Below are 24,102 nucleotides of genomic sequence, written 5' to 3'. Positions count from 1 at the left end.
GATCCCGGTACCTCTCGCATGCTAAGCGAGCGCTCTACCATTTGAGCTAATTCCCCTGACGATCTACAAAGTGTGTCTTCATTAACTGTATTCTTGACAATCAGATTAACCCGTTTGGCGGCATGATAACCGACCGTTATTGTCATGATGGTAACAGATGCGCTGCTTCAGCTTTGTGAAAACATGCTTTCAGGTTGAGGAGTCAGTGTAGGTGTGTGTGCGCGTAGAAATTGAAGTGTTTAGAACCTGACCGAGTCCAGTGAATGCACTGTCTATATGTGAGCCCCAAACAAAGGTAATTTCTTTTGCCCAAGCTGGGTATCAATGGAAGCGTCTCCCACCTGCAAAAATTGCCTTCTCTCATGTGTGCTAGTCCCTCTCTTCATGACATTTGTGAGGGAACAAAAATGAACACGATTGCACAAAAGTATAACATGCAAAAAGAACTGGAGAATCCGGGAATCGATCCCGGTACCTCTCGCATGCTAAGCGAGCGCTCTACCATTTGAGCTAATTCCCCTGACGATCTACAAAGTGTGTCTTCATTAACTGTATTCTTGACAATCAGATTAACCCGTTTGGCGGCATGATAACCGACCGTTATTGTCATGATGGTAACAGATGCGCTTCTTCAGCTTTGTGAAAACATGCTTTCAGGTTGAGGAGTCAGTGTAGGTGTGTGTGCGCGTAGAAATTGAAGTGTTTAGAACCTGACCGAGTCCAGTGAATGCACTGTCTATATGTGAGCCCCAAACAAAGGTAATTTCTTTTACCCAAGCTGGGTATCAATGCTAGCGTCTCCCACTTGCAAAAATTGCCTTCTCTCATGTGTGCTAGTCCCTCTCTTCATGACATTTGTGAGGGAACAAAAATGAACACGATTGCACAAAAGTATAACATGCAAAAAGAACTGGAGAATCCGGGTACCGATCCCGGTACCTCTCGCATGCTAAGCGAGCGCTCTACCATTTGAGCTAATTCCCCTGACGATCTACAAAGTGTGTCTTCATTAACTGTATTCTTGACAATCAGATTAACCCGTTTGGCGGCATGATAACCGACCGTTATTGTCATGATGGTAACAGATGCGCTGCTTCAGCTTTGTGAAAACATGCTTTCAGGTTGAGGAGTCAGTGTAGGTGTGTGTGCGCGTAGAAATTGAAGTGTTTAGAACCTGACCGAGTCCAGTGAATGCACTGTCTATATGTGAGCCCCAAACAAAGGTAATTTCTTTTACCCAAGCTGGGTATCAATGCTAGCGTCTCCCACTTGCAAAAATTGCCTTCTCTCATGTGTGCTAGTCCCTCTCTTCATGACATTTGTGAGGGAACAAAAATGAACACGATTGCACAAAAGTATAACATGCAAAAAGAACTGGAGAATCCGGGTACCGATCCCGGTACCTCTCGCATGCTAAGCGAGCGCTCTACCATTTGAGCTAATTCCCCTGACGATCTACAAAGTGTGTCTTCATTAACTGTATTCTTGACAATCAGATTAACCCGTTTGGCGGCATGATAACCGACCGTTATTGTCATGATGGTAACAGATGCGCTGCTTCAGCTTTGTGAAAACATGCTTTCAGGTTGAGGAGTCAGTGTAGGTGTGTGTGCGCGTAGAAATTGAAGTGTTTAGAACCTGACCGTGTCCAGTGAATGCACTGTCTATATGTGAGCCCCAAACAAAGGTAATTTCTTTTGCCCAAGCTGGGTATCAATGCTAGCGTCTCCCACCTGCAAAAATTGCCTTCTCTCATGTGTGCTAGTCCCTCTCTTCATGACATTTGTGAGGGAACAAAAATGAACACGATTGCACAAAAGTATAACATGCAAAAAGAACTGGAGAATCCGGGTATCGATCCCGGTACCTCTCGCATGCTAAGCGAGCGCTCTACCATTTGAGCTAATTCCCCTGACGATCTACAAAGTGTGTCTTCATTAACTGTATTCTTGACAATCAGATTAACCCGTTTGGCGGCATGATAACCGACCGTTATTGTCATGATGGTAACAGATGCGCTGCTTCAGCTTTGTGAAAACATGCTTTCAGGTTGAGGAGTCAGTGTAGGTGTGTGTGCGCGTAGAAATTGAATTTGTTTAGAACCTGACCGAGTCCAGTGAATGCACTGTCTATATGTGAGCCCCAAACAAAGGTAATTTCTTTTGCCCAAGCTGGGTATCAATGCAAGCGTCTCCCACCTGCAAAAATTGCCTTCTCTCATGTGTGCTAGTCCCTCTCTTCATGACATTTGTGGGGAAACAAAAATGAACACGATTGCACAAAAGTATAACATGCAAAAAGAACTGGAGAATCCGGGTATCGATCCCGGTACCTCTCGCATGCTAAGCGAGCGCTCTACCATTCGAGCTAATTCCCCTGACGATCTACAAAGTGTGTCTTCATTAACTGTATTCTTGACAATCAGATTAACCCGTTTGGCGGCATGATAACCGACCGTTATTGTCATGATGGTAACAGATGCGCTGCTTCAGCTTTGTGAAAACATGCTTTCAGGTTGAGGAGTCAGTGTAGGTGTGTGTGCGCGTAGAAATTGAAGTGTTTAGAACCTGACCGAGTCCAGTGAATGCACTGTCTATATGTGAGCCCCAAACAAAGGTAATTTCTTTTGCCCAAGCTGGGTATCAATGCAAGCGTCTCCCACCTGCAAAAATTGCCTTCTGTCATGTGTGCTAGTCCCTCTCTTCATGACATTTGTGAGGGAACAAAAATGAACACGATTGCACAAAAGTATAACATGCAAAAAGAACTGGAGAATCCGGGTATCGATCCCGGTACCTCTCGCATGCTAAACGAGCGCTCTACCATTTGAGCTTTCTTTTTTTCATTAAAATATTTATTCACAAAATTGTAGAATTACAGTCGCAGACAGTACTTACACTACCACCTCATAAAAAAGTATGTATCACAGTTTTGGGGTGGCAGTGCCTAACATTTCAATTGAAAAGAGAGAAAGTACATTTTCATAGAAATGTTCAGAAGTTTTTTATAGGTTACAATGGAGAAATATACCCGAATAAATGTATAATATATTTAATGTAGCTAATCTGAGTACCTCTGTATTTATAAAGCATTATGTAATATTCTAATCTAACGGTGAGTGTAGAACAATCTCATTTCCATCGAACGATATGAATGTATTGCTCATGCCATATTTTTGAATGAAAATGTGTGATTGATTTGCTTTGGAATATTTAAAGAACAACAGGCTAAAATGACGTCTTATCAATGATTTGAAAAATGCCTTCATGTGAAATGAAATCATGTTTTGGCTCAATATCACCCTCCTTTTAAATACAGCTAGACGATAAATTGAGAATACAATGTCCATGAATGCTTTAGACGACAACTTCTTTTCTGGTAAGAACCCAAACAATAACCAGATAGATAACTGTCCAAAACTAAAGCCTGTGTCCTGGCACACATCTGTCAACATTTCAATGATGAGGTCTTGCAAGGGCGATAACTCCTTGCAGAAGACGAACAGATGTAAAATGTCTTCTGTTTGTATGTGACACACTGGACAAACATCAGTGTTTGACAGTCCAATTTTTAGAAGTTTATCATATGTGAAAACAATATTATGTGCATCTAACTGTATGGAGTCTGTTGATTTACCTTTTCCCCATACATTCATCCAAATATCTTTCCAATTAATATCCAGTGCAAGCTGATTCCACCAAGCGATAGCTACTAGTTCCTTGAAATGTTTTTCCTGAGAACTTCATAACAAAATTTTGTTGTGAATAAATCAACAGACAGATCCTGGTTTTGAACAGTGCATGTTATGTCTCTTGATGGGGAGTTAGTGGCAACCTCTGACAAAATGATCTTTTTCCACTCTGACGGAAGCGCTAATAAAATAATGGCATAACATTGTTGTATGGTACTTACATCCATCTCAGGTAAGGTGTCATGGATTATATTAACAATAATGTGTCCAGACATGAATTTTGGAATAACTTCAAAACAAATATGCTTGATGCAAATAATTCCACTTGAAATAAATGACTGAAACATAAGAGTTTTTCCATTGAATGTAATCAATGGATTCTTAAATATTGGCTGATTCATGATATCATCTACCTTTTTAAGTAATGGTCTTTTTCCTTTATTCAATTCATTCCATGCAGCTAGTAACTCTGCATAAAATGGACTTATATTCTGTAAATAGGCTTTATCATATTCAAGGCTTAAAGCATCAATTCCTAAGTTCATTTTCAGAAGATGTGACATAAAATATACAAATGTTTGTTTCCAAATACAACTGAGCTGACAATTGACATAGGCTCTCAGTAATTTCAGCCTTAAAGCATATTTTTTTAAACGTAAATCTGGTATATTAAGACCTCCATCTAAACAAACACCAATGCATGTACCGTGTGCTATTTTGGCAGGTTTGTTATGCCATAAAAAGTCTCTAAACATTTGTGTAAATTTATTCTCCACCCAATATGGAACAGGTAGTACAGTGAACATATACCACAAACGAGAGCTCATAAGGATATTAATAACAATGGCTCTGCCTTGTAAGGTTAACTGTCTACGCAGCCATGAATTTAACAGCGCTTGTATTTTGTCTATTTTCTTCCTCCAGTTTAAAGTTTCACACATCGCTTTGTCGATGCCGAAATAAATGCCCAATACTTCTATACAATCTCTTTTCACTTTAACCGGAATGTTGATTGAAAAATCTCTAAACCTTGTTTTACCCAATAACAAAATTTCCGATTTTTCAATATTGATTTTTGCACCCGTTGCCTCACAATAGAAGTTAACTGTACTAAATGTTTCAAGGACAGAGTTCACATCTGAGACAGTAACTGTTGTGTCATCAGCATGTTGGTATATCAAAGAATTAATATCATTACTGATGTTAATTCCATGAATATCAGGATTGTTTTTTATTATTAAATTCAGTGGCTCTGACACCAACACATATAGCATAGAGCTCATTGGATCCCCCTGCCTAACTCCACGAGTTAAAGTGAAGTATGGTGTCAAATGACCATTGCATTTCACAGACCTCTTTATATCAGTATATAGGATCTTAATCCATGAAATGAAAAAATCACCAAAGTTAAATTTCCTAAGAATTTGAAATAAATATTGGTGCGATACCCTATCAAAGGCTTTTTCTTGATCTATTTTAATGAGATAGGAGTCATCATTATGATTACTTACAATATCAATGACATCTCTAACAGAATGTAGGTTACTGGCTATGTCTCTTCCTGGTATGCAACAAGATTGTTCAGGGGAGACAACTGAAGCCATCACATTTCTCAATCTCAACGACAACACTCTAGAAATGAGCTTAGAGTCTACATTAATCAATGAGATAGGTCTGTAACACTTAATGTCCCTTTTGTCACCTTTCTTTTTATAAAATAAACTAATAATACTCTTTTTCATGGAGCGAGAAAGATTATGCTCTTTGTATATACCATCTACAACTTCTAAAAAGAAGGGACATAAAATATTCCACAACTTTAAATAAAACTCAACAGTTAGGCCGTCCGGACCCGGTGATTTATTCTTTTTCATTCCTTTGAGTGCTTTTGTAAGCTCACTCTGAGAAATAGGTACGTCACATGATTGTTTTTCTTCTTCAGAAAGTTTTTTCCCAATATTATCAATGAGACTTTGTTGTTTTACGATCAGCAGTAAATAAGGATGAGTAAAATTGCTGAGCAGTATCTAAAATATCCTCTGTATTCCTGGCTATAGTACCATCTTCCTTGTACAGTGATTTTATTGAATTAGCCTGTTGTTTACTTTTTTCAAGGTTCAAAAAGTAAGTGGTGTTTCTATCTGACTCCAGCGTGCACTGAGCTTTTGACCTGAGAATAGCACCCTTGCATTTATTATTCTCATACACCTCTAGTTCACCTTCCAATAATTGTAAATCGGTAGATTTATAGCCAGGAATGGAGGATATTTTATGATATTCAATTCTAAGCTTATTTTGAATTTTATAATAATCAGCTTTTGCTTCCCTGTTTTTCTTAGATGCATAAAATCTGGAAAATGTTTTAAATTTGTATTTTAAGTTATCCCACCATATCAATGGATCTGTTTTAAGTAAAGGGCATTGTTTTGCCTCCTCTATTAATGCAATAATTCGTAAGTAGAATGTGAAATCTTCCAGAAGCTGATTATTAAAACTCCATACCCCAGGACCTCTTTCTACTGAAGAAAAGTCCAATCTGAGGGCTACTATACTGTGATCGCTCACAGAGGAATATCTAATGTAACTATTTACAGCACTTGTAATGAGATCTCTTGAAACAATTATCAGATCAATTCTAGATTGTTTCATACTTCCTAACACAGACTGTATTCTGGTAAATTCTTTTTTGTCATAGTTTTTATATCTCCATATATCAACTAGGCTGTTGTCAGAGAGAAAATCGTTTAAAACATTGCTACTTTGAATATTAAACGATATATTGTTGATGCCTTTATCAAGTAAAGGATTTAATATCTCATTAAAATCCCCAGCACAAATTATGTGTGCTTTCTCAATCCATGTTGTCAAATTCTTGAAAAAATCTATTCTCTCTTTACTCTCATTTGGGGCATACACGTTTAATAAAGCAACTGATCTATCTTCAATAGCTAGGAAAGCCTTTATTAATCTTCCTTCTTCATCTTTTCTAAGCAGCTTAACATTTTGCTCAAAACCATCTGAGACTAATATAGCTACACCTCTTCTATCATTTTCTGCATTAGAATATAAAATAGTTCCTGGCCACAAATGTTTATATTTTTCTATATATTCATCCGACCAAAAAGTTTCCTGCAAAAAAGCAATATTGACTTGAGAATTCCTAATTAGTGCAAATACGTTTTGCATTTTGGCTATATCCCGGAGTCCATTTACATTCCATGACCATATTGTGACCATTGCAGAAAAGAGAAATAGATGCTTACTAGACAACATTATGGAGTTTCCATAACATTTTCCAACACACCTGATAATTCTCTTCTGTTATTGACCTTTTCTGCTTTCTTTTTCTTTTGTTGGTCTTTTTTACTTTCTCTCACTTTATTTTTCAAGTCATTGTTTTGTAATACCGTCTCTGATAATTTAGGCTGCAGTTTGTGCCTTCTTGCACGTTTACGCGAAGCAATTGTCCACTTTGCAGATGATACACCGGTTGGTTTTTGAATGTCTTTATCCTCTTCTCTTGTGTCCAGGCTTTCCTGAAGCAAAGCGTTCTTGTCTGTGGTGTCCTTGTCCTCCTTCTCGCAATCAGAAATATCCTCAGCAAATGGAATTACTTGCGTATTATCTTCCTTCGCCGTTTTTTTTCAGTTCCTTGTAATTTTGTCTCTTCTTTTTGATTTCTCTTGGTTTCTTCTGTTCCATCTGCATGATTCTCCTTTGACGTGGAAATATGCTCCAGAGGAACCTCATCCCAGGATTTTGTTGGGGCTAACTCCCTCTCCAAATCCGAATCAGAATCGCTAAACCTTTCCTCATCCTCTATATCGGAGAAACAGTTGCAGATTTCAATTGAACGAAAACAGATATGACAACTACGTTCCTGATTTTCTTCTGCTTTGCAATTTCTGGCAATGTGTCCACTTCCACTGCATTAATAACATTTGGTGTTAGGACAATCCTTCACCACGTGACCTCCAGAATTGCACTTGAAGCATAACCGTTCTTGGTTATTGTGTATAACTCTAAAATACCTGTATCCATCCAGGGTGTTAAACCCCATTGAATACGGTAATGAGTTACATTCAGGGGGAAATACCACCCTCACATATCTTGTACCATCAAAAATGTGTGTGCCTTTAAGAGTTCTGTGCTTGATGTCACTTTTCATAGTTATTCCTCTCTTACTGAGAACTTTTTCTATTTCTTCATCATCGATGTACGGTGGGAGATGAAGAAATGACACCACTACACTGTCACTCTGAAGCAGTCTGAATGAGATCTTCTGATCTTCTATGACTAAGTCATTTGTTTCAGCAAGAATCCTTGCCTCGGTGCTGTCAGGGACTGTTACATCAAAGCAATCTGTGCCTTTCAACACACATGCCCACACATCAGATACATATTCCAACAAAACATTGCAAAGCGTGCTTGCGGTTACAACTCTGTTGTCTCCTACATGAACTTCAATTGTGCAATCCTTCTGATATTTTCTTTTTGAATAGGGGTCCGCCATTTTGTCTCCAGTCAGCAAGATGTCAACAATACAGCGACCGTATATAGCACGCACCTAAGTGCTTGCTAACGAGGCAGGTTCACATACAATTACATTGTAAATGTTATCCTACCTTTGGGCACCAAATTCAAGTTCAAACGTCCCTTTAAATGACGATCTCCGAGAAAACTTGTCAGTCTCTCGTAAATCCGTCCATACACCTCCAATTCAAGGGAGGTAACAATCTACCATTTGAGCTAATTCCCCTGACGATCTACAAAGTGTGTCTTCATTAACTGTATTCTTGACAATCAGATTAACCCGTTTGGCGGCATGATAACCGACCGTGATTGCCATGAGACTAACAGATGCGCTGCTTCAGCTTTGTGAAAACATGCTTTCAGGTTGAGGAGTCAGTGTAGGTGTGTGTGCGCGTAGAAATTGAAGTGTTTAGAACCTGACCGAGTCGAGTCAATGCACTGTCTATATGTGAGCCCCAAACAAAGGTAATTTCTTTTGCCCAAGCTGGGTATCAATGCAAGCGTCTCCCACCTGCAAAAATTGCCTTCTGTCATGTGTGCTAGTCCCTCTCTTCATGACATTTGTGAGGGAACAAAAATGAACACGATTGCACAAAAGTATAACATGCGAAAGGAACTGGAGAATCCGGGTATCGATCCCGGTACCTCTCGCATGCTAAGCGAGCGCTCTACCATTTGAGCTAATTTCCATGACGATCTACAAAGTGTGTCTTCATTAACTGTATTCTTGACAATCAGATTAACCCGTTTGGCGGGTGATAACCGACCGTTATTGTCATGATGGTAACAGATGCGCTGCTTCAGCTTTGTGAAAACATGCTTTCAGGTTGAGGAGTCAGTGTAGGTGTGTGTGCGCGTAGAAATTGAAGTGTTTAGAACCTGACCGAGTCGAGTGAATGCACTGTCTATATGTGAGCCCCAAACAAAGGTAATTTCTTTTGCCCAAGCTGGGTATCAATGCAAGCGTCTCCCACCTGCAAAAATTGCCTTCTGTCATGTGTGCTAGTCCCTCTCTTCATGACATTTGTGAGGGAACAAAAATGAACACGATTGCACAAAAGTATAACATGCAAAAAGAACTGGAGAATCCGGGTATCGATCCCCGTACCTCTCGCATGCTAAGCGAGCGCTCTACCATTTGAGCTAATTCCCCTGACGATCTACAAAGTGTGTCTTCATTAACTGTATTCTTGACAATCAGATTAACCCGTTTGGCGGCATGATAACCGACCGTGATTGTCATGATGGTAACAGATGCGCTGCTTCAGCTTTGTGAAAACATGCTTTCAGGTTGAGGAGTCACTGTAGGTGTGTGTGCGCGTAGAAATTGAAGTGTTTAGAACCTGACCGAGTCGAGTGAATGCACTGTCTATATGTGAGCCCCAAACAAAGGTAATTTCTTTTGCCCAAGCTGGGTATCAATGCAAGCGTCTCCCACCTGCAAAAATTGCCTTCTCTCATGTGTGCTAGTCCCTCTCTTCATGACATTTGTGAGGGAACAAAAATGAACACGATTGCACAAAAGTATAACATGCAAAAAGAACTGGAGAATCCGGGTATCGATCCCGGTACCTCTCGCATGCTAAGCGAGCGCTCTACCATTTGAGCTTTTTTTTTTTCATTAAAATATTTATTCACAAAATTGTTGAATTACAGTCGCAGACAGTGCTTACACTACCACCTCATAAATAAAATATGTATCACAGATTTGGGGTGGCAGTGCCTAACATTTCAATTGAAAAGAGAGGAAGTATATTTTCATAGAAATGTTCAGAAGTTTTTTATAGGTTACAATGAAGAAATATACCCGAATAAATGTATAATATATTTAATGTAGCTAATCTGAGTACCTCTGTATTTATAAAGCATTATGTAATATTCTAATCTAACGGTGAGTGTAGAACAATCTCATTTCCATCCAACGATATGAATGTATTGCTCATGACATATTTTTGAATGAAAATGTATGATTGATTTGCTTGGGAATATTTAAAGAACAACAGGCTAAAATGACGTCTTATCAATGATTTGAAAAATGCCTTCATGTGAAATGAAATCATGTTTTGGCTCAATATCACCCTCCTTTTAAATACAGCTAGACGATAAATTGAGAATACAATGTCCATGAATGCTTTAGACGACAACTTCTTTTCTGGTAAGAACCCAAACAATAACCAGATAGATAACTGTCCAAAACTAAAGCCAGTGTCCTGGCACACATCTGTCAACATTTCAATGATGAGGTCTTGCAAGGGCGATAATTCCTTGCAGAAGACGAACAGATGTAAAATGTCTTCTGTTATCTTTCCAATTAATATCCAGTGCAAGCTGATTCCACCAAGCGATAGCTACTAGTTCCTTGAAATGTTTTTTCCTGAGAACTTCATAACAAAATTTTGTTGTGAATAAATCAACAGACAGATCCTGGTTTTGAACAGTGCATGTTATGTCTCTTGATGGGGAGTTAGTGGCAACCTCTGACAAAATGATCTTTTTCCACTCTGACGGAAGCGCTAATAAAATAATGGCATAACATTGTTGTATGGTACTTACATCCATCTCAGGTAAGGTGTCATGGATTATATTAACAATAATGTGTCCAGACATGAATTTTGGAATAACTTCAAAACAAATATGCTTGATGCAAATAATTCCACTTGAAATAAATGACCGAAACATAAGAGTTTTTCCATTGAATGTAATCAATGGATTCTTAAATATTGGCTGATTCATGATATCATCTACCTTTTTAAGTAATGGTCTTTTTCCTTCATTCAATTCATTCCATGCAGCTAGTAACTCTGCATAAAATGGACTTATATTCTGTAAATAGGCTTTATCATATTCAAGGCTTAAAGCATCAATTCCTAAGTTCATTTTCAGAAGATGTGACATAAAATATACAAATGTTTGTTTCCAAATACAACTGAGCTGACAATTGACATAGGCTCTCAGTAATTTCAGCCTTAAAGCATATTTTTTTAAACGTAAATCTGGTATATTAAGACCTCCATCTAAACAAACACCAATGCATGTACCGTGTGCTATTTTGGCAGGTTTGTTATGCCATAAAAAGTCTCTAAACATTTGTGTAAATTTATTCTCCACCCAATATGGAACAGGTAGTACAGTGAACATATACCACAAACGAGAGCTCATAAGGATATTAATAACAATGGCTCTGCCTTGTAAGGTTAACTGTCTACGCAGCCATGAATTTAACAGCGCTTGTATTTTGTCTATTTTCTTCCTCCAGTTTAAAGTTTCACACATCGCTTTGTCGATGCCGAAATAAATGCCCAATACTTCTATACAATCTCTTTTCACTTTAACCGGAATGTTGATTGAAAAATCTCTAAACCTTGTTTTACCCAATAACAAAATTTCCGATTTTTCAATATTGATTTTTGCACCCGTTGCCTCACAATAGAAGTTAACTGTACTAAATGTTTCAAGGACAGAGTTCACATCTGAGACAGTAACTGTTGTGTCATCAGCATGTTGGTATATCAAAGAATTAATATCATTACTGATGTTAATTCCATGAATAGTGGCTCTGACACCAACACATATAGCATAGAGCTCATTGGATCCCCCTGCCTAACTCCACGAGTTAAAGTGAAGTATGGTGTCAAATGACCATTGCATTTCACAGACCTCTTTATATCAGTATATAGGATCTTAATCCATGAAATGAAAAAATCACCAAAATTAAATTTCCTAAGAATTTGAAATAAATATTGGTGCGATACCCTATCAAAGGCTTTTTCTTGATCTATTTTAATGAGATAGGAGTCATCATTATGATTACTTACAATATCAATGACATCTCTAACAGAATGTAGGTTACTGGCTATGTCTCTTCCTGGTATGCAACAAGATTGTTCAGGGGAGACAACTGAAGCCATCACATTTCTCAATCTCAACGACAACACTCTAGAAATGAGCTTAGAGTCTACATTAATCAATGAGATAGGTCTGTAACACTTAATGTCCCTTTTGTCACCTTTCTTTTTATAAAATAAACTAATAATACTCTTTTTCATGGAGCGAGAAAGATTATGCTCTTTGTATATACCATCTACAACTTCTAAAAAGAAGGGACATAAAATATTCCACAACTTTAAATAAAACTCAACAGTTAGGCCGTCCGAACCCGGTGATTTATTCTTTTTCATTCCTTTGAGTGCTTTTGTAAGCTCACTCTGAGAAATAGGTACGTCACATGATTGTTTTTCTTCTTCAGAAAGTTTTTTCCCAATATTATCAATGAGACTTTGTTGTTTTACGATCAGCAGTAAATAAGGATGAGTAAAATTGCTGAGCAGTATCTAAAATATCCTCTGTATTCCTGGCTATAGTACCATCTTCCTTGTACAGTGATTTTATTGAATTAGCCTGTTGTTTACTTTTTTCAAGGTTCAAAAAGTAAGTGGTGTTTCTATCTGACTCCAGCGTGCACTGAGCTTTTGACCTGAGAATAGCACCCTTGCATTTATTATTCTCATACACCTCTAGTTCACTTTCCAATAATTGTAAATCGGTAGATTTATAGCCAGGAATGGAGGATATTCTATGATATTCAATTCTAAGCTTATTTTGAATTTTATAATAATCAGCTTTTGCTTCCCTGTTTTTCTTAGATGCATAAAATCTGGAAAATGTTTTAAATTTGTATTTTAAGTTATCCCACCATATCAATGGATCTGTTTTAAGTAAAGGGCATTGTTTTGCCTCCTCTATTAATGCAATAATTCGTAAGTAGAATGTGAAATCTTCCAGAAGCTGATTATTAAAACTCCATACCCCAGGACCTCTTTCTACTGAAGAAAAGTCCAATCTGAGGGCTACTATACTGTGATCGCTCACAGAGGAATATCTAATGTAACTATTTACAGCACTTGTAATGAGATCTCTTGAAACAATTATCAGATCAATTCTAGATTGTTTCATACTTCCTAACACAGACTGTATTCTGGTAAATTCTTTTTTGTCATAGTTTTTATATCTCCATATATCAACTAGGCTGTTGTCAGAGAGAAAATCGTTTAAAACATTGCTACTTTGAATATTAAACGATATATTGTTGATGCCTTTATCAAGTAAAGGATTTAATATCTCATTAAAATCCCCAGCACAAATTATGTGTGCTTTCTCAATCCATGTTGTCAAATTCTTGAAAAAATCTATTCTCTCTTTACTCTCATTTGGGGCATACACGTTTAATAAAGCAACTGATCTATCTTCAATAGCTAGGGAAGCCTTTATTAATCTTCCTTCTTCATCTTTTCTAAGCAGCTTAACATTTTGCTCAAAACCATCTGAGACTAATATAGCTACACCTCTTCTATTATTTTCTGCATTAGAATATAAAATAGTTCCTGGCCACAAATGTTTATATTTTTCTATATATTCATCCGACCAAAAGGTTTCCTGCAAAAAAGCAATATTGACTTGAGAATTCCTAATTAGTGCAAATACGTTTTGCATTTTGGCTATATCCCGGAGTCCATTTACATTCCATGACCATATTGTGACCACTGCAGAAAAGAGAAATAGATGCTTACTAGACAACATTATGGAGTTTCCATAACATTTTCCAACACACCTGATAATTCTCTTCTGTTATTGACCTTTTCTGCTTTCTTTTTCTTTTGTTGGTCTTTTTTACTTTCTCTCACTTTATTTTTCAAGTCATTGTTTTGTAATACCGTCTCTGATAATTTAGGCTGCAGTTTGTGCCTTCTTGCACGTTTACGCGAAGCAATTGTCCACTTTGCAGATGATACACCGGTTGGTTTTTTAATGTCTTTATCCTCTTCTCTTGTGTCCAGGCTTTCCTGAAGCAAAGTGCTCTTGTCTGTGGTGTCCTTGTCCTCCTTCTCGCAATCAGAAATATCCTCAGCAGATGGAATTACTTGCGTATTATCTTCCTTCGCCGTTTTTTTCAGTTCCTTGTAATTTTGTCTCTTCTTTTTGATTTCTCTTGGTTTCTTCTGTTCCATCTGCATGATTCTCCTTTGAAATATGTTCCAGAGGAACCTCATCCCAGGATTTTGTTGGGGCTAACTCCCTCTCCAAATCTGAATCAGAATCGCTAAACCTTTCCTCATCCTCTATATCGGAGAAACAGTTGCAGATTTCAATTGAACGAAAACAGATATGACAACTACGTTCCTGATTTTCTTCTGCTTTGCAATTTCTGGCAATGTGTCCACTTCCACTGCATTTATAACATTTGGTGTTAGGACAATCCTTCACCACGTGACCTCCAGAATTGCACTTGAAGCATAACCGTTCTTGGTTATTGTGTATAACTCTAAAATACCTGTATCCATCCAGGGTGTTAAACCCCATTGAATACGGTAATGAGTTACATTCAGGGGGAAATACCACCCTCACATATCTTGTACCATCAAAAATGTGTGTGCCTTTAAGAGTTCTGTGCTTGATGTCACTTTTCATAGTTATTCCTCTCTTACTGAGAACTTTTTCTATTTCTTCATCATCGATGTACGGTGGGAGATGAAGAAATGACACCACTACACTGTCACTCTGAAGCAGTCTGAATGAGATCTTCTGATCTTCTATAACTAAGTCATTTATTTCAGCAAGAATCCTTGCCTCGGTGCTGTCAGGGACTGTTACATCAAAACAATCTGTGCCTTTCAACACACATGCCCACACATCAGATACATACTCCAACAAAACATTGCAAAGCGTGCTTGCGGTTACAACTCTGTTGTCTCCTACATGAACTTCAATTGTGCAATCCTTCTGATACTTTCTTTTCGAATAGGAGTCCGCCATTTTGTCTCCAGTCAGCAAGATGTCAACAATACAGCGACCGTATATAGCACGCACCTAAGTGCTTGCTAACGAGGTAGGTTCACATACAATTACATGGTAAATGTTATCCTACCTTTGGGCATCAAATGCAAGTTCAGACATCCCTTTAAATGACGATCTCCGAGAAAACTTGTCACTCTCTCGTAAATCCGTCCATACACCTCTAAGCGAGCGCTCTACCATTTGAGCTAATTCCCCTGACGATCTACAAAGTGTGTCTTCATTAACTGTATTCTTGACAATCAGATTAACCCCTTTGGCGGCATGATAACCGACCGTGATTGTCATCATGGCAACAGATGCGCTGCTTCAGCTTTGTGAAAACATGCTTTCAGGTTGAGGAGTCAGTGTAGGTGTGTGTGCGCGTACAAATTGAAGTGTTTAGAACCTGTCCGAGTCGAGTGAATGCACTGTCTATATGTGAGCCCCAAACAAAGGTAATTTCTTTTGCCCAAGCTGGGTATCAATGCAAGCGTCTCCCACCTGCAAAAATTGCCTTCTGTCATGTGTGCTAGTCCCTCTCTTCATGACATTTGTGAGGGAACAAAAATGAACACGACTGCACAAAAGTATAACATGCAAAAAGAACTGGAGAATCCGGGTATCGATCCCGGTACCTCTCGCATGCTAAGCGAGCGCTCTTTTTTTTCGTTTTTAATAGATTTATTCTCAACAACTCCAACTCTTACAAGCGCAGACAGTGCGCCCCAGCCTTCATTTCTCTCTCTTAAAATGAACCTATCACAGTTGTGAAAAGAAGGCTGCTAACAATTCCAAATCTAAAGGAGAGAAACGAGTGAAAGTTTGAAATTCACATTAATAATAATTGTCTCTTTAAACATAATAATGAAACACCTTGACATCATATAAAGTTCCTTTTGGGATCACTATTTCTTTTCCTTTTGCATTCAAATCTCTCCGAACACGGTCCCTAACTGCCCCAATTTCAGTTTCTGACAGTCCTTTCAACAATTTCAAATATTGTTCCATGTCCGCATCATTTACTTCCACAAAGGGATACTGGGATCCTTTGGACCTTGTGGCCCGTACTCTTATTCCAAAAGTTTTAGTTTTTTTAGAAATTGATCTCGGTACAAATTCAGATTCAGTAGGAGGAGAAGCCACATAACTTTTCCCTTCTAGCACACTTTGTGTCCTCTTTTCTTTTGGTTTCCTTTGATCTTCTGATGTGTCCTGATTTAAAGGCTGTTTCCTCTTTAATTCTGGATCATCTCATTCTGCTGCTACGTCTCGCTTATCTACAGCTGGAAAAGTTGTCCCTGTGTCCTTCTGTTCATCCTCCTGAGTAACAGTTTCTTTCAGACTGTGTACACTCTCCATATCATCATCTTGATCAGATTCACTAACCATGTCTTCTCGTGCAGCTTCAGTGCCAGTATCTACCACAACTGATTGGTCCTTGTCCACTTGTCCTTTTGCAACAAGTGAAACGTTTCCTGAGCACATTGCCCGAACATGTCCAACACCATGACATTTCAAACATATCGGTACTCGACCAGGAACTGTAATGAGAATTGACCGCTTATCCCCAAAACGAACAATGTGAGGAATATTGTCTTTTTCCTTCTCAGTCACCTCCATACGGACAATGCGAACACCTGAAAAAACCTTAACATTATCCACCTCCACATATTCTCTGAAAGCTTCCACAACCTTTCCGAAACTTGAAAAGTATTCCTTCAGAAAAGATGAGTTCACCGTGGCATGAAGCCAATGTATCCGCAAAGAAACTATGTAACGACCAAACTCGTAGAAAAATACTGTCTCACCCTCAAAATCCACACTGTGTAAGTCTGTAAGCCTCTTTGCTTCTTCTTCTGAGTCCATGGTAAGAAAAACATGTCCTTGTTCTGTTTTCCATATCCCAGCAACATGGTCCATACAAAAATCTGGTACACTTGACTTCAACAGAGCAATGTATTCGGAAACAGTAGATACTTTGGCCCTTCTATAAATCCAAACAGTCCAGGTCTCAACTTTCTTGTCGATATACTCCTCTGGAATGGGACAGGCATTGACTGCAGCTGTGTAGGACATGATGAAGGAGGGGAGACTATTTCAAGTCACACAGTTTCAAAAACTGATGAACACTCGTAGACCTGTAGAAAGAAACGGTTAGAGACAATACAACTAAGAGTTTTCCCCTCCCAAAGGAGATGATACTTCCCAACATTCGCTGTAAAGCCTGTGCCAGGTAAGTATCTAAGCGAGCGCTCTACCATTTGAGCTAATTCCCCTGACGATCTACAAAGTGTGTCTTCATTAACTGTATTCTTGACAATCAGATTAACCCGTTTGGCGGCATGATAACCGACCGTTATTGCCATGATGGTAACAGATGTGCTGCTTCAACTTCATGAAAACATGCTTTCAGGTTGAGGAGTCAGTGTAGGTGTGTGTGCGCGTACAAATTGAAGTGTTTAGAACCTGACCGAGTCGAGTGAATGCACTGTCTATATGTGAGCCCCAAACAAAGGTAATTTCTTTTGCCCAAGCTGGGTATCAATGGAAGCGTCTCCCACCTGCAAACATTGCCTTCTGTCATGTGTGCTAGTCCCTCTCTTCATGACATTTATGAGGGAACAAAAATGAACACGATTGCACAAAAGTATAACATGCAAAAAGTACTGGAGAATATGGGTATCCATCCCGGTACCTCTCGCATGCTAAGCGAGCGCTCTACCATCTGAGCTAATTCCCCTGACGATCTACAAAGTGTGTCTTCATTAACTGTATTCTTGACAATCAGATTAACCCGTTTGGCGGCATGATAACCGACCGTTATTGTCATGATGGTAACAGATGTGCTGCTTCAACTTCATGAAAACATGCTTTCAGGTTGAGGAGTCAGTGTAGGTGTGTGTGCGCGTAGAAATTGAAGTGTTTAGAACCTGACCGAGTCGAGTGAATGCACTGTCTATATGTGAGCCCCAAACAAAGGTAATTTCTTTTGCCCAAGCTGGGTATCAATGGAAGCGTCTCCCACCTGCAAACATTGCCTTCTGTCATATGTGCTACTCCCTCTCTTCATGACATTTGTGAGGGAACAAAAATGAACACCATTGCACAAAAGTACAACATGCAAAAAGAACTGGAGAACCCGGGTATCGATCCCGGTACCTCTCGCATGCTGAGCGAGCGCTCTACCATTTGAGCTAATTCCCCTGACGATCTACAAAGTGTGTCTTCATTAACTGTATTCTTGACAATCAGATTAACCCGTTTGGCGGCATGATAACCGACCGTGACTGTCATGAGAGGAACAGATCCTCTGCTTCAATTTCATGGAAACATGCTTTCAGGTTGAGGAGTCAGTGTAGGTGTGTGTGCGCGTAGAAATTGAAGTGTTTAGAACCTGTCCGAGTCGAGTGAATGCACTGTCTATATGTGAGCCCCAAACAAAGGTAATTTCTCTTGCCCAAGCTGGGTATCAATGCAAGCGTCTCCCACCTGCAAATATTTCCTTCTGTCATGTGTGTTACTCCCCCTCTCCATGACATTTATATGGAGACTAGTTAGAAGACGATTGCACAAAAGTATAACATGCAAAAAGAACTGGAGAATCCGGGTATCGATCCCGGTACCTCTCGCATGCTAAGCGAGCGCTCTACCATTTGAGCTAATTCCCCTGACGATCTACAAAGTGTGTCTTCATTAACTGTATTCTTGACAATCAGATTAACCCGTTTGGCGGCATGATAACCGACCGTTATTGTCATGATGGTAACAGATGCGCTGCTTCAACTTCATGAAAACATGCTTTCAGGTTGAGGAGTCAGTGTAGGTGTGTGTGCGCGTACAAATTGAAGTGTTTAGAACCTGACCGAGTCGAGTGAATGCACTGTCTATATGTGAGCCCCAAACAAAGGTAATTTCTTTTGCCCAAGCTGGGTATCAATGGAAGCGTCTCCCACCTGCAAAAATTGCCTTCTGTCATATGTGCTACTCCCTCTCTTCATGACATTTGTGAGGGAACAAAAATGAACACGATTGCACAAAAGTATAACATGCAAAAAGAACTGGAGAATCCGGGTATCGATCCCGGTACCTCTCGCATGCTAAGCGAGCGCTCTTTTTTTTCGTTTTTAATAGATTTATTCTCACCAACTCCAACTCTTGCAAGCGCAGACAGTGCGCCCCAGCCTTCATTTCTCTCTCTTAAAATGAACCTATCACAGTTGTGAAAAGAAGGCTGCTAACAATTCCAAATCTAAAGGAGAGAAACGAGTGAAAGTTTGAAAATCACATTAATAATAATTGTCTCTTTAAACATAATAATGAAACACCTTGACATCATATAAAGTTCCTTTTGGGATCACTATTTCTTTTCCTTTTGCATCCAAATCTCTCCGAACACGGTCCCTAACTGCCCCAATTTCAGTTTCTGACAGTCCTTTCAACAATTTCAAATATTGTTCCATGTCCGCATCAATTACTTCCACAAAGGGATACTGGGATCCTTGGACCTTGTGGCCCGTACTCTTATTCCAAAAGTTTTCCTTTTCTTAGAAATTGATCTCGGTACAAATTCAGATTCAGTAGGAGGAGAAGCCACATAACTTTTCCCTTCTAGCACACTTTGTGTCCTCTTTTCTTTTGGTTTCCTTTGATCTTCTGATGTGTCCTGATTTAAAGGCTGTTTCCTCTTTAATTCTGGATCATCTCATTCTGCTGCTACGTCTCGCTTATCTACAGATGGAAAAGTTGTCCCTGTGTCCTTCTGTTCGTCCTCCTGAGTAACAGTTTCTTTCAGACTGTGTACACTCTCCATATCATCATCTTGATCAGATTCACTAACCATGTCTTCTCGTGCAGCTTCAGTGCCAGTATCTACCACAACTGATTGGTCCTTGTCCACTTGTCCTTTTGCAACAAGTGAAACGTTTCCTGAGCACATTGCCCGAACATGTCCAACACCATGACATTTCAAACATATCGGTACTCGACCAGGAACTGTAATGAGAATTGACTGCTTATCCCCAAAACGAACAATGTGAGGAATATTGTCTTTTTCCTTCTCAGTCACCTCCATACGGACAATGCGAACACCTGAAAAAACCTTAACATTATCTACCTCCACATATTCTCTGAAAGCTTCCACAACCTTTCCGAAACTTGAAAAGTATTCCTTCAGAAAAGATGAGTTCACCGTGGCATGAAGCCAATGTATCCGCAAAGAAACTATGTAACGACCAAACTCGTAGAAAAATACTGTCTCACCCTCAAAATCCACACTGTGTAAGTCTGTAAGCCTCTTTGCTTCTTCTTCTGAGTCCATGGTAAGAAAAACATGTCCTTGTTCTGTTTTCCATATCCCAGCAACATGGTCCATACAAAAATCTGGTACACTTGACTTCAACAGAGCAATGTATTCGGAAACAGTAGATACTTTGGCCCTTCTATAAATCCGAACAGTCCAGGTCTCAACTTTCTTGTCGATATACTCCTCTGGAATGGGACCGGCATTGACTGCAGCTGTGTAGGACATGATGAAGGAGGGGAGACTATTTCAAGTCACACAGTTTCAAAAACTGATGGACACTCGTAGACCTGTAGAAAGAAACGGTTAGAGACAATACAACTAAGACTTTTCCCCTCCAAAAGGAGATGATACTTAACAGCATTCGCTGTAAAGCCTGTGCCAGGTAAGTATCTAAGCGAGCGCTCTACCATTTGAGCTAATTCCCCTGACGATCTACAAAGTGTGTCTTCATTAACTGTATTCTTGACAATCAGATTAACCCGTTTGGCAGCATGATAACCGACCGTTATTGTCATGATGGTAACAGATGCGCTGCTTCAACTTCATGAAAACATGCTTTCAGGTTGAGGAGTCAGTGTAGGTGTGTGTGCGCGTAGAAATTGAAGTGTTTAGAACCTGACCGAGTCGAGTGAATGCACTGTCTATATGTGAGCCCCAAACAAAGGTAATTTCTTTTGCCCAAGCTGGGTATCAATGGAAGCGTCTCCCACCTGCAAAAATTGCCTTCTGTCATATGTGCTACTCCCTCTCTTCATGACATTTGTGAGGGAACAAAAATGAACACGATTGCACAAAAGTATAACATGCAAAAAGAACTGGAGAATCCGGGTATCGATCCCGGTACCTCTCGCATGCTAAGCGAGCGCTCTTTTTTTTCGTTTTTAATAGATTTATTCTCACCAACTCCAACTCTTGCAAGCGCAGACAGTGCGCCCCAGCCTTCATTTCTCTCTCTTAAAATGAACCTATCACAGTTGTGAAAAGAAGGCTGCTAACAATTCCAAATCTAAAGGAGAGAAACGAGTGAAAGTTTGAAAATCACATTAATAATAATTGTCTCTTTAAACATAATAATGAAACACCTTGACATCATATAAAGTTCCTTTTGGGATCACTATTTCTTTTCCTTTTGCATTCAAATCTCTCCGAACACGGTCCCTAACTGCCCCAATTTCAGTTTCTGACAGTCCTTTCAACAATTTCAAATATTGTTCCATGTCCGCATCAATTACTTCCACAAAGGGATACTGGGATCCTTGGACCTTGTGGCCCGTACTCTTATTCCAAAAGTTTTCCTTTTCTTAGAAATTGATCTCGGTACAAATTCAGATTCAGTAGGAGGAGAAGCCACATAACTTTTCCCTTCTAGCACACTTTGTGTCCTCTTTTCTTTTGGTTTCCTTTGATCTTCTGATGTGTCCTGATTTAAAGGCTGTTTCCTCTTTAATTCTGGATCATCTCATTCTGCTGCTACGTCTCGCTTATCTACAGATGGAAAAGTTGTCCCTGTGTCCTTCTGTTCATCCTCCTGAGTAACAGTTTCTTTCAAACTGTGTACACTCTCCATATCATCATCTTGATCAGATTCACTAACCATGTCTTCTCGTGCAGCTTCAGTGCCAGTATCTACCACAACTGATTGGTCCTTGTCCACTTGTCCTTTTGCAACAAGTGAAACGTTTCCTGAGCACATTGCCCGAACATGTCCAACACCATGACATTTCAAACATATCGGTACTCGACCAGGAACTGTAATGAGAATTGACTGCTTATCCCCAAAACGAACAATGTGAGGAATATTGTCTTTTTCCTTCTCAGTCACCTCCATACGGACAATGCGAACACCTGAAAAAACCTTAACATTATCCACCTCCACATATTCTCTGAAAGCTTCCACAACCTTTCCGAAACTTGAAAAGTATTCCTTCAGAAAAGATGAGTTCACCGTGGCATGAAGCCAATGTATCCGCAAAGAAACTATGTAACGACCAAACTCGTAGAAAAATACTGTCTCACCCTCAAAATCCACACTGTGTAAGTCTGTAAGCCTCTTTGCTTCTTCTTCTGAGTCCATGGTAAGAAAAACATGTCCTTGTTCTGTTTTCCATATCCCAGCAACATGGTCCATACAAAAATCTGGTACACTTGACTTCAACAGAGCAATGTATTCGGAAACAGTAGATACTTTGGCCCTTCTATAAATCCGAACAGTCCAGGTCTCAACTTTCTTGTCGATATACTCCTCTGGAATGGGACCGGCATTGACTGCAGCTGTGTAGGACATGATGAAGGAGGGGAGACTATTTCAAGTCACACAGTTTCAAAAACTGATGAACACTCGTAGACCTGTAGAAAGAAATGGTTAGAGACAATACAACTAAGACTTTTCCCCTCCAAAAGGAGATGATACTTAACAGCATTCGCTGTAAAGCCTGTGCCAGGTAAGTATCTAAGCGAGCGCTCTACCATTTGAGCTAATTCCCCTGACGATCTACAAAGTGTGTCTTCATTAACTGTATTCTTGACAATCAAATCAACCCGTTTGGCGGCATGATAACCGACCGTTATTGCCATGATGGTAACAGATGCTCTGCTTCAGCTTTGTGAAAACATGCTTCCAGGTTGAGGAGTCAGTGTAGGTGTGTGTGCGCGTAGAAATTGAAGTGTTTAGAACCTGACCGAGTCGAGTGAATGCACTGTCTATATGTGAGCCCCAAACAAAGGTAATTTCTTTTGCCCAAGCTGGGTATCAATGGAAGCGTCAACCCACCTGCAAACATTGCCTTCTGTCATGTGTGCTAGTCCCTCTCTTCATGACATTTATGAGGGAACAAAAATGAACACGATTGCACAAAAGTATAACATGCAAAAAGAACTGGAGAATATGGGTATCCATCCCGGTACCTCTCGCATGCTAAGCGAGCGCTCTACCATTTGAGCTAATTCCCCTGACGATCTACAAAGTGTGTCTTCATTAACTGTATTCTTGACAATCAGATTAACCCGTTTGGCGGCATGATAACCGACCGTTATTGTCATGATGGTAACAGATGTGCTGCTTCAACTTCATGAAAACATGCTTTCAGGTTGAGGAGTCAGTGTAGGTGTGTGTGCGCGTAGAAATTGAAGTGTTTAGAACCTGACCGAGTCGAGTGAACGCACTGTCTATATGTGAGCCCCAAACAAAGGTAATTTCTTTTGCCCAAGCTGGGTATCAATGCAAGCGTCTCCCACCTGCAAACATTGCCTTCTGTCATGTGTGCTAGTCCCTCTCTTCATGACATTTATGAGGGAACAAAAATGAACACGATTGCACAAAAGTATAACATGCAAAAAGAACTGGAGAATCCGGGTATCCATCCCGGTACCTCTCGCATGCTAAGCGAGCGCTCTACCATTTGAGCTAATTCCCCTGACGATCTACAAAGTGTGTCTTCATTAACTGTATTCTTGACAATCAGATTAACCCGTTTGGCGGCATGATAACCGACCGTGACTGTCATGAGAGGAACAGATGCTCTGCTTCAATTTCATGGAAACATGCTTTCAGGTTGAGGAGTCAGTGTAGGTGTGTGTGCGCGTAGAAATTGAAGTGTTTAGAACCTGACCGAGTCGAGTGAATGCACTGTCTATATGTGAGCCCCAAACAAAGGTAATTTCTTTTGCCCAAGTTGGGTATCAATGCAAGCGTCTCCCACCTGCAAACATTGCCTTCTGTCATGTGTGCTAGTCCCTCTCTTCATGA

General features: G+C 39.6%; 1 protein-coding gene and 1 non-coding gene across 2 annotated transcripts; both read right to left on the bottom strand.

Annotated features, from left to right (window-relative positions):
- Window positions 1-447: 447 nt before the first annotated feature.
- Window positions 448-520, bottom strand: Trnaa-agc (transfer RNA alanine (anticodon AGC)). Its single transcript has one exon. It is a non-coding gene; the product is annotated as a tRNA-Ala (tRNA).
- Window positions 521-7,301: 6,781 nt separating this feature from the next.
- On the bottom strand, window positions 7,302-14,235 carry LOC137287966 (glutamic acid-rich protein-like). Its single transcript, XM_067820333.1, has 3 exons — window positions 13,833-14,235; window positions 7,877-8,035; window positions 7,302-7,510 (listed from the first exon to the last, which is right to left on the bottom strand). Exons 1-3 carry the CDS (start codon window positions 14,233-14,235, stop codon window positions 7,302-7,304), a joined length of 771 nt encoding a protein of 256 aa, XP_067676434.1.
- Between the last annotated feature and the right edge of the window lie 9,867 nt (window positions 14,236-24,102).

This window comes from Haliotis asinina, chromosome 6, assembly GCF_037392515.1.
Source record: "Haliotis asinina isolate JCU_RB_2024 chromosome 6, JCU_Hal_asi_v2, whole genome shotgun sequence".
In the NCBI taxonomy this organism is placed as follows: Eukaryota; Metazoa; Mollusca; class Gastropoda; order Lepetellida; family Haliotidae; genus Haliotis; species Haliotis asinina.
Note: the sequence above shows the minus strand (reverse complement) of the source record. Positions and strands in the feature narration are given on the sequence as shown.